The sequence below is a fragment of the Balaenoptera ricei genome, chromosome 21 (assembly GCF_028023285.1).
Source record: "Balaenoptera ricei isolate mBalRic1 chromosome 21, mBalRic1.hap2, whole genome shotgun sequence".
NCBI lineage: Eukaryota > Metazoa > Chordata > Mammalia > Artiodactyla > Balaenopteridae > Balaenoptera > Balaenoptera ricei.
Genome location: NC_082659.1, coordinates 34,843,543 through 34,855,245, shown reverse-complemented (window position 1 = coordinate 34,855,245; position 11,703 = coordinate 34,843,543). Strand labels below are relative to the sequence as shown.

Sequence of the window (11,703 nt, the reverse complement as noted above, 5' to 3'; positions counted from 1 at the left end):
CCCTCAGGTAAGGTTCTAAAGTCACGCCATCAACATAACAAAAGACGCTTCTGCTCTCACCACTTAGGAATTTCGAGATCTTCAGGAGCTCTGTGTCAGGAGCAGGAGGAAGACCAACTATATTTCTTATTATAAATCACAGTACCACAGCACTAACATTGGTGAGTTTTACGGTATGTAAACTATCCATCAATAAAGCTGATTTTGAAGGAAAGAAACCCTTTTCTCCAGGGTTCCTGACTGTGGATTTATATGAATCAATAGGGCCAAAATAGCTGGGCTCACAGAGTTCAGAAGTGAGGTGACTCGAAAAGAGCCACTCCGTCAGAATTCAGCCCCAGGAACTTGTCAACTCTTGCAGGTAATTCAGCAGATGTGTCCAGAATGAGGGTCTTTAATGGGAAATGGAGAGAGAATGGGTAGATTTCTCTCCTTTCATGAACACAGTTACAGAAATTTTCAAATGTAAGAGTTCCTAAAGCAGATATTTTGAGATGAGAGTTCTATCGGAAGTTCTCTTACCTGCTTTGTTGACAGTGTTCACCAACATTTCTCTCTGTAGAGCCACTGAAATCAAAGGAATCCCTAAACCACATGCTAGTCCCTCCCAAAATAAGGAGAGAGAATTCATTCATCTATGCATTCAGGGAACATTTGATGGGCAACTCCTCTGTGCTGGGCAATGTGCCTTGGGCAGGAGATAAAAAGGAAGTAAATAAAGAAGGTGTGGTCATCTCTGCACCTGAAGTCTAGTCTGGTCTGATTTTCTTGGGGTCACAATTCAGAACATTTACAGATTCAGCTTCTGGGATTTGCCATTATCACTAAAGCCTTGCCAGAAAGATTGTGAGGATTGTGACAATAAAGACTGCTTTTGAACACCAGGGTACTTTTACAATGTGAACGCACTCAGGCATCGGTAATTTTCATAGGTCATTTCTACTCTGGAAAAATATTATACGTGAAATGCTTATTTCAGCAAAGTAGTTTTTATATGGAATCCCCCTTCAATACAAACACTGCTTTTGAAACAATTCCTTTTCACTGGAATAATTCTGAAAAAGTAATTTGTTTTTTGAGGGAAATAGGGACTTTTCCCCAAATATTTTCAGTAATTATTTGGACGGTAAAGCATTTTCTAGTGGAGTAGGAGGATGCAGATAGGTTTTCAAGTGTGAAATAGAAAAGCAGCTATACCTATGTACCTTGGTTTTTGTTCTTGATGGTTGAGTCAGTACCTAGTACTGTACTAAAAAGCTTTATATTCTCAGAAAAATAAACCAGGGCAATCATATGGTATTGTTAGGGAACTGTTGGCTGAAACCACTCACCTTGGCCAGGCACGATAATAACCACTTGCATGAGTTGTCTCACAATAGGAGGTCCCAATAAGGAACATGGTGCTGCCACCTAAAACCAACCTGGAGAATTCGGGAGGGGTCAAAAGGAGGGAGGAGATGCCAGCCCATAATATGTCCTGCCGACCTCCCAGAAACCCTCATGCTGGAAACCATCTTGGCTAAGAGATGCACGTACCATCAGGAAGGACACTGAGTCAGACCAAATATGGGCACAAGCAAGATGATTGGCCAGAGACAACCCCCAAAGCTAACCCCATCACCATAAAACCTGAGACTGCAAGCCACACGCACGGCAGAGCAGTTCTACTGGGTTCCCCCACCCTGCTGCTCTCCACCTGGGTGTCCCTTCCCAACAAAATCTTTTGCTTTGTCAGTAAGTGTGTCTCCTCGGACAATTCATTTCTGAGTGTTAGACAAGAGCCCACTTCTGGGTCCCCCTTCTGGTAACAGTATCTTTGGACCAAACCTTCACTTGCCATTCAGTGCCTCCTATGTGCCAAAGCCCGTGCGAGGCCGTGCTGTCCAGCAGAACTCTGTGATGATGGAAAGGTTCTGTGACTGCACTGTCTAAATATAGTAGTCAGGCTCAGAAACTGGGTTTTAATTTAATTTAATTCTTTTACATTTAAATGGCTACATATGGCTAGTAGTTATCAAATTGGACAGGATGGGTATGAGGAATAGGTAATATGAAGTGTCCCAATATCCACAATGTGGTCGTGGTGAATTGGGCTAGGTGTAGATGGAGGATTTTTTCAGTGATTTCTGTCCACAAGGGTACCAGTCTTTCAGTCATCGCCTTCAAACATATAAATCTACAATGGAGGTGATTAAGGCTATATCCAGATGTACAATATGTAATGTATATACTTAAATGTCCATGTAAACATATGTGCACAGGTATTTACAGCAAGAAAAAAATGCTTTGACTCTTTCAAGTCAAGAAAGATAAGAGGATGGTAGGTAGAATGGGGCTCTTTCTGTCTCAGGTTCCACTGAGGTGTCAATGCATTAGATATGAAAGTGTACAAAGTGAATGTGAAACAGACCTCCACCCCATGTACAGATTTTTAAGGAAATGGTCCTGAGATCCTGCTCCACAATCTTGGATCCCACAGTTAGATCAAAGCTGTAAAAAGAAGTGAGTGTAAGGAGATTGGGAGGACACGGTGACTAGAGCTGTCGCCTGGTTCTACTCCCCATTAGGGGAAGGTGGGAGGTTCTACTCTATGACCCCAAGACTCATAAAGGGACTTCAAAGACAGTCGTTGGAGAAATTTGAAGTTGTTCCCTGTAGCTGGAAAACACTGAGGATAGTGGCCTCACTCATGCCCCAGAAAGCTAATGGAGACTGTTGCTTCCCAAGAAACTCAGTGTGAGAGAGAGTTGAGTGCTCTAGGGGCAGGGCCCGAGATCCCCTGCTGTGTGGTTGGGATTAGCTTGCACTTTCAGAGTTGCTGAGCAAGGGCCATGAGTGTTCTTGTGGACCAGACGTGGGCCACGTGCAAGAGAGTTGGCCTGGGGTCTACCTTGTCTACCTTCCTGTGGTCTATCCATTGGGGTGGGCTGGAGAGTATCAGGAAGAAGAGGAGGTGTCCCAGTGGGTACTTAGGGCTGTGGAACAGGAGCAGACGTTGTCACCTACACTCTCCTTCCCACAGCACACTTCCAGCTAAGCAGGGAAGAAGATCTGATGTCAGGTCAAGTTTGGGCTCTCCAGGACTGGGTAGTTTAATTACTGAACTGACCCTGTGTCTAGAGTGAGCTGAACAATTTCTGGGCCTGCCAAGTTTTCATTTAATTACGGGGAAGAGTTTCTCCCACCGAATGAAATGATTGTGGAGGACAGTTTTGGTTATACCAGGAATGGAACTTATTCAACATCCTGGTTCTAATGTGTATAGTCATTCCACTCGATTTTTCTTGTTATAATTTCAAGAAGCTGTGGTTGGCACTTCTTTTCTTTTGTAACAAAAAATACAGAAATTAAACACAAATTAATTAATAAACAATTTCTATCAGCCTGGAAACCTATATATTAATTAAATATCTTTTTTAGTGAATTCTAGAAGTAATTATTTTTGCAAAAAATAGTAAACAAATATTAGTAACTAGGTCAGGCGTAACAAATTAGCTTGAGACAAAGTGAGAAATTGCTAGAACATAGGTATAAACACTCTCTTCCATTCTTCTTGAAAATGATAGAATGAACGTGTTGATAAAAAGAGAAGTGATGATTGCAGGGTGTAGGGAGACAGCAGAGTAGAGAAAATGCTAACTGAAAACTTTAGAGAGCAAAAAGTTTCATGTAAAAATAACCTGACAATATTCCATTAAGAGCATCTACCTGCTCTCCTCCTACTTTTTCAACCTCCTCTGCTGGTTCTTACGCATCCCCCTAACTTCTTTGCGTTGCCTTGGACTTTCTCTTTCTCTTCCTCCACCTCTTTGGTGATCTCATCCCATTTCACGGGTGTAAATACCACTTCTATTCTAACTTCCAAATTTATAGCTCCAGCACCAACCTCTTCCCTGAATTCTGATCTCCAACTGCTTATGCAGCACTACCGTTGGGTGTCTGAAAGATGCCTGTAACTCACCATGTCCACAGCTGAGCGCTGACGTCCCCCGCCTAGTCCTGCTCCCCTGCAGATTCTTCCCAGCTCAGTTTCTCAACTCCATCTTTCAAGCGGTTCTCCCCCAAACACTTGGAGTCATCCTTGACTCTCTTTCTCTTCCACCCTCCATTGATCAGCAAATCCTGTCAGCTCAACCTTCAAAATACGACAGAATCTGCACACTTCTCACTACCTCCTTTGCTTCCACCCTGGTCTATGCCACCCTCATCTGCTTGGATTGTTGCATTAGCTTCCTAATTCACGTCCCTGTTTCCGACAGCCCATACAAGGTGATCCTGGTAAAAGAGAAATCAGATCCCACTACTCCTCTGCTCAAAAGCTTCCAAAGTCAGTTAAAAGCCCAGATCCTCTCAGTGGCCTGTAAGGCCCCACACACCACACCTCCTGCCGTCACCCGTCCTCACTCGGCTCTCTGCACACTGACACACTGACATCTTTGCTGTGGCCCCAACATGCCAGGCGAGCCCTCGGGGCCTCTGCACTCACAGTTCCTTACCTGTCTGTCTGTGAGGCTGGCGCCTCACCTCCTTCAGGTCCTCACTCAGATTTCCCCTTCTCAGCGCAGCCTTCTCCAATCACCCTTTGCAACCATCCACTCCCCACACCCACACTCCTTACTCCTTGTTCCTCTTCCTTGCTTTATTTTTCTCTAAAATGCTTATCACCATATCAGATCTTATAAATATTAACTTATCTTGCATATTTTCTGTCTTCCCAAGGTCATTAGACTGTAAGCTTCATGAGGACAGGGATGTTTCATTTACTGCTAAAGTCAGTGAACTATACCTAGTACAATACATAGCAAATGTTCAAGAAGTATTGGTCATATGAATGAATGAAACCTTTGTTATTTGTGTTTCTTCTTCTCCTTCTCCTTCCTCTTCTTCTTCTTCCCAGACATAGCCTAACTTATTTGGATCCTGGGGAAAAGGTGAACTGGGTCCAGCCTGTGATCTAACATTTCTGCGCATGCAGCACAGGGAGCCAATGTCACTTCCTCCTTGATCTTCCCCTGATTCTCTGCTCTTTGAAATCACCTCAGCACAGTGACCAGATTTTTGCTCTTTGCTTCTTGTCTCCCAATCCTCTTATCCATCCAGCATCCATTCAGTATTCAGTAGAGTCAAATGCCAGGTGAATTTTGTCTTAGATCTGTCCTTTCAGTTTCACCTTGGGCTACTGAAATTCAAGGACAACGTGATTTTAGATTGTTGTATATTTGAGTTGAATATTTGTTGTGTATGTAAGTTGAATAATTCTACCTTGGATAAGGGCAAACTTCAACTCAACAATTATTCACTGAGTCTTTACTATGGACCAAGAACAGTGCTAGAAGCTAGGAATTTGACAATAAATAAGCTAACGTTCTCCACTCTAATATACCAGTTATTTGTATACAACTGATAAATGATTAATGTGTTAAGAGGTCTTCTAATTGAAAATACTGTAGAGGTTAGAGTTGTTTGTGTATTTCAAATAAAAACTTAAAAAATGCATGTTTTAAGACTCTTGGATTGTTTGAGAATTCAGGTAAAAACGAGGAGTGAACCATAGAATGCAATGAAAAATTTTCTTTTTCTCTTTTGACATGAAATAACTGACATCTATGAAATGATAAAATTCACAACAATATTAATAAAGATGAATTTAAGAGCACTTAATGTTAATCATTGCCTAAATAACTTGAAATGTCCCCATATCCTACGGCTCACATATGAAAGAAACTTGAGACGTCTTCCTAAATTTGACAACACAGTAAAATTGTACATGTTATTTTCAATAATGAATGTGAGACAGGAACTTTTCTAAAGTGTCAATTAAAAAAACCAAACAACTTTTGATCAACTTTGCTAGAGAAAAGACTTTTTATTCTACCCATCAGAAATGATGTTACAGAGTTATTCTACCACTTCACACTCATTAGAACGGCTATAAAATCAAAATACAGACAATAACCAGTGTTGGTTAGGATGTGGAGAAATTGGAACTCTCATACATTGCTGATGGGAATACGAGATGGTGCAGCCACTGCGAGGCACAGTTTGGCAATAAAATTAAACAGAGTTACATATGACCCACGAATTCTACCCAAGAGAAATGGGAATATAACATCCACACAAAAACTCGCACAGGAGTGTTTACAGCAGGAGTATTCATAAAAGCCAAAAAGTAGAAACAACACAAATATTCATCAGCTGATGAATGGGTATTGGAATATTATTTGGCAACAAAAGGAATGAAGTTCTGATATATGCTGGTCCCAGATGAGCACTGAAAACATTAGGCTAAGTGAAAGAAATCAGTCACAAAAAGACCACATAGTGTATGATTTCATTTATATGAAAAGTCCAGAATAGGCAAGTCCATAGAGACAGAAAGTAGATTAGTGGTTGTTTGGGGCTGAGGGGGTTAGAAAGAAAAGAGCAGTGACTGCTAAGAATATAGTGTTTCTTTTTGGCGTGATAATATTTTTATAAAATGCACAACTCTGTGAATATACTAAAACCCATTGAATTGTACAGTTTAGATGGGTGAGTTGTGCGGTGTATATCTCAATAAAGCTGTTAAAAAAAGTCATTCCAAAGAGATGATCAAAAGTATGCAGCCAAAACACATGGGGGAAAAGTACTGTAAAGGTATTTTAGGAAGTTAATTAATAAAATATGTGATTTTTCTGGACTTGGTGGTGTGTTCGTAACTTGTCAACTTTTAGAAATTTGTATTAAAGTTTTTTTTCCATTCTAAATAAATATTCACTCTTGTACAAAAAAAAAAAAACAAAACAAAGAAAAAAAAATTCCACAATCTGGTTCTTCAAACTGGCCTTCAGAAATAGTGGGGATTAACTGTATGCATGAATCATGCATGAGAGAATTTCCATTTCCTTTTCATTTCTTCTTTTGACCGCTGGTACCTAATGTCTTGCCTAAATTATCTTTTCTCTTTCCACAACACAACACAGGGCTCATGGCAGAGTTCGGGGAGGCATATGGCACTGGATAAATACAGACCAGCCCATACCTCTTTAGGAGTGGTTGCTCCTCCCTGGCCGGTGTGCCTCCTCCCTACTTTTACAAGGTGGATGTCTGTGTATTCTGACATCGAACTTGAGCACAACTGTGATCTTTTGAGCTGGGTGCCTGGGATCTCTGCGGGCTAGAGTAGCAGAAATGCAAATTCATACTCTATTTCCAATATTTCAAGAAACCTAACAAAATATTTATCCACAAAATACATGCTGGCAAAATGCGATGTCAACCTTTATTTGATTTGCTTTGGGCTTTGTCAAATCAGAAGTGGCAACACTGGCTAATTTATGCCGATTAGAATCTCCTACAATTATGCCTTTGATTATTTAAGGTGGGAAGAATGAATGATTATTTAATAGCTGTGACCAGCTTTGTAAATAAAATCTTAAAACATGTTGAATTCAGGGAGAAAAAAACACTTTGCTTTGTGATGAAAATGTTTCTGTTGCCTAACTTTTGAAATGCCTCTTTATTGAACATTTACTAGGGGCCAGGAACTTTACATAACTTGTCATGCTAATAACAGTTCTTCAAGCTATTATTATCCTCTTTCAGTAATTGAGGAAACAGAGCCTCAGATTATAGGTGTCCATTACCACGTCCCTTAACTAGTAAGCTCATGCAAATCTCCATCTACTCTGCCTCTTCTATGAAGAGTTATGTCTGGGCATCGTTGGTATGGGTTTAGATTCAGCTCAAAATCCTGACCTTCTTCCATGTATGAGCTGTCGGTTGATTTTCCAGGTAAAGGCCACCAGGCCAGCGGTCAAGCCCTAGGTAGCAACAGCATTTCCTACTTGGTTTTACTCCTGATTCTTTGCCAACAAAGTCATCAGACCTCCCGGTTCAAGGAAGGTAGGAGTTTATTGAGAATAGGCTCACAGGGACTGTCTTCTTTGCGTCATTCTGTCAAGAGGGGAGGATCCATAAAAGAGAAATATGCCCAAGTAACTGGGGTGCTTTAGAAGCCACACATCTGACCAAACTTCTGCTCTGGCCGGGGAGCACGGACTACGACCATTTTCAGAAGCTGGACTGGATCTGCATAAATGCATCCACCCCCTCATTCTGGTTCCGCTGGTGGGCGCCGCTGGCTGACCGGCAGCTGTGAATGGGGCAAGGCAAAGCAGGAGACTCAGGGGCCTCCTGCACCCTGACCTGGTGGGCTGGCTCCTCGGGCCACCAAGGAGCCTGACCCTCCATCCCCGACTCAACGCTTGGCCATTGTTAGCCATTTCCCTTTATTTGGACATCTTCCAGCGGTCACGGAAGCCAGACTCTAAGGCTGCAACATCCTCATACCATAGCACCGTGCAGCCGGCCACGCGGGGCTCTGCTCCAGGTGCTGAGCGCGCTCTCCGCGGGTAACGGACCTCCGGGGGCCGGGGGCGGTGCTTAGGTCTCCCCCTCCCTCGGCCAGAGGAGGGCGCCTTCCCAGCCCCGGTCTCTGCCGCACAAGGTCGAGGCGAAGAGGAAAAAGGGCATCGGTCTGCGGCACTTCGGTTGGAAGTTTACGCCGGGATCCCCCGGCACGCGCATTCGGAGCCGGGACCGCGGTGGCCGCGAGCGCAGGATCTGCCTCGAGGGACTGGACTTGGAAAGGGTCGGCGGGTCGCTGGCGAGCAAACTCCTACACGGACGCCAGAGGCCCCCGCCCGGATGCCGCGACCCAATGGGACGCGTGGGCGTGTCGGGCGCTAGTCCCGGGAGCACGCGAGACGCCGCTCCCCTCGCGGCGCTTCCTGACAGGAAACTCAGTCGGAAGCGCGGCTCACTTTCCTCAGGCAGACGAACGAAGCAACAGGCAGCCTTCCGCTGGAGACCGGCGACTGCGAGCTCGGCGCGGGGCCCGCCCCTCCCCCTTTCTTCCTCCTCCCCCTCCCCCTTTCTTCCCCCTCCCCCTCGTCTCTCCCCTCCCTTCCTCTGGGGCACCGCCCACCTCCCCGCTCCTGCCCGCCCCCTACCTCCCCGGCTGCCCCGCCCCCTTCCCGCTCCCCCGCGGGGCCCGCCCCCATCTCCCGCGCCCCTCCCACTCTCGGCCCCGCCGCCCTCCCCGGCTCTTTCTCCTCCCTCCCCTCGCCCCTCGGGCCCCGCGCCCGCCCCCGCCGTCCGTGGGCCGCGGCCCGGCCGCAGCCTCTGCCAGGGAGCGCGCCCGCCGCCCGCCGGTGTCCCGGGAGCCCGACAAAGAGCGCGCCGGCCGCCCGCAGTCGCGCCTGAGGCTCCGGCAGCTTGGCGGGCGATGGGAGATGGAAGGAAGCGACGCCGCGGTGAGGCTCTACCCGGCGGGCGGGCGGGGGCGGGAGCGCGGGCGGCCGTCGGGGCGGCGGTGCTTTGTGGCTGCTCGGTCCCGGGGTCCCGGACCGCTGGACGTCGGGTTCGGTAACTGCTTCCTTTCTGCCCCCTCTTTGTGCGGGTGAGGAGCCGGAAGGCTCGCTCTGTGGGGTGGCGGTTCGGGGGGTTCACCCCGACCCCCGCTTTCCAGCCGCCGAGTGCGCGGCGCTCTGGTTTCTGTCAGGAGAACAGGGAAGCCCCGCGCAGCGAGCGGGCGCGCGGCCGGCGGGTGGGTGGGGGGGGATTCCGCACCTTGAAAGACGTTGCAGCCCTTCGGTGGTACTTGCATTTAACTTTGTCCGCGGGTTTCTGCTGCAAGTTCTGGCAGGCGATGTTGTGAGATGTTAAAAAAAAAAGCAGGCACCACTTTGGAGGACGTGGGTTTAAAATGCTGTCGGTTGCCTGGATGACAAATGTGTAGTGTTACCGCTCCCCTCGGAGGACGCGACGCATGCGACGACGTCATTGTCCACAGACACCGGGGTCCCGGGTTTCCACTCCGGAATAGCTCTTAAGTGGGTCCAGGTGCTGGTGTAGGGAAGACGAGGTCTGGAAAATTCCGCTCACCGGGATTCTGGGAGCAGATGCTTCCAATTCATGAGCCATAGTTGAGTATCTGCAGAGGATTTTGCGGAGCCCCGTAGCCAGGTGAGTGCGACAGGCTTTGTGCTGTCAAGGAGCTTGCCTTCTAGGAGGGGCGGCTTGGGCAGAGCTGTGAAGGAGGAACCCAGAGGAGGGCGGGGTTCTGGCGAGTGAGGGCCTGGACGGTCTCTGCGGGCAGGTTGGGGTGGACCTTGAAGGGGAGGGTTGGGGCGGCCGTCGCGTCGGGGGGAAAGGATGCTCCCCGCTGGAGGAAAGCGAATGCACTTTCTAGCTTCTTCCAAGACAGGCTTTACCGTCCTTCCCTAGAGTATTAGCAGATCAAGGGATATTCTTTTAAAAAGTTGTTAAATTCCTCTTCACCACTTAAAAATAAATGCGGCATGCTAAACAAAACCAGCAAAACAAAGCAAAATAAAGGAACACCTTCCCAAACAATTTTTTAGTAGCTCGATGCATGTCCTTCTACAACTCTCTATATCGTCTCACAAGTCGTGTGGCAGCTCTGTGGGTTTGTCTTGTCTGATATTTCATTAATACACTTTGTGCTAACAGGAGCAGAGTGGGTACCATGGAAAGTGCTTAGACACCTGGCTTGTAGGTTATATCACTGACTGGGTGAGTTTTTGCCACTGTCTTGGGCACATCCTTTAGCCTCTGGAGCTGAAATTTCCTCCTCTGTGGGATAAGGGAATTGGGTGGAGAGGTGCTCCCTCGGAGCCTTCCAGCCTCAGCATTTTATGGTTTCACGCCTAAACGTGTACATGCATTCCTTATTCAGTGATGTACTCTCAGCTTCACCTTCTGAATCTCTCTCAGTTTATATGTTCTGTGAACGGATCAACACATCCTGGCCATTGAATGGGGGAGAGTGATGGAAGCTGCAAAGCTAAAATAACCTTATTTTAAGGTGAAATTCCACAGTTGAATTTTATTTTTAAAAATGCAAGTGTAAGAAGCTTGATTTGCCAATCTGAATGAGTGTTGGCTTTAAAAAGGTTTTGTTGACACTGTTCATTTCATTTGTGACCAAAGAATAATATGTGCTTTACTATGTACGTTGTGTTAAGAGCTTCAATTTTGCTTTTAATTAACTACTAGCACTTAAAAAAGTGAGATATCTCGGAAATCCTTTTAGGCTAGTAAATCTTGGGAATTTGGAAATAAAAATAATATAAGACGGCAAATTAGTTCCCTGAAAAAGGGAAATTCAGCGATACTTTCCATCCGTGGTTCTGTTCACTTTCTAAAACCTTGGTATTTGTTTGCTGACCCTGGTGGAAAATATGAGTGGGATTTAGCCTGGCATTTTTCTGAAAAAAACATGTCCAAGGCATTACTCCTTTTAGAGGTGATTTTTCTTCTTTAGAAATTCTGGAGTCATCTGTCATCATTTATAAACTAAGACACCAGGGTGGTAATGGATTAGGCCCAGTCTTGGTTAAGAAGTGCTGAGGCAAAAAACGTGTGAATGTTAAAATGTGTATGTACTTTGGCCTCCGGAATGGTTTGTTTGAGGTTTACCTGAGGTAATGTTGTCATTTGCCAATTATGAAAAGAGCATTTCTTTGGGTTTGGGTTGGATTAAGAAGTAAGTAATGGATGATGATCCTTCTCAATTTTTAGAAATGAATTCAGACACGATTGATGTTTAGGCAGCCTGTGAGAAATAATCTGGTGATCAGTAGGTGACCAAAGCCCCCCTTACCTGAGCATGTGACTCAGGCTTACAGACACCTTGGG

General features: G+C 45.8%; 1 protein-coding gene across 4 annotated transcripts in view; it reads left to right on the top strand.

Annotated features, from left to right (window-relative positions):
• Positions 1-9,167: 9,167 nt before the first annotated feature.
• The window catches only part of PSD3 (pleckstrin and Sec7 domain containing 3), a 585,012-nt gene continuing 582,476 nt past the window's right edge, over positions 9,168-11,703 (top strand). For 3 of the 4 annotated variants that reach the window (XM_059909726.1, XM_059909725.1, XM_059909723.1), the window contains exon 1: positions 9,168-9,296. In XM_059909726.1, the coding sequence (XP_059765709.1) occupies positions 9,276-9,296 (21 nt within the window). In that variant the 5' untranslated portion in view covers positions 9,168-9,275. The remainder of the gene's footprint in view (positions 9,297-11,703) is intronic. The other variant, XM_059909730.1, reaches the window with a different exon arrangement.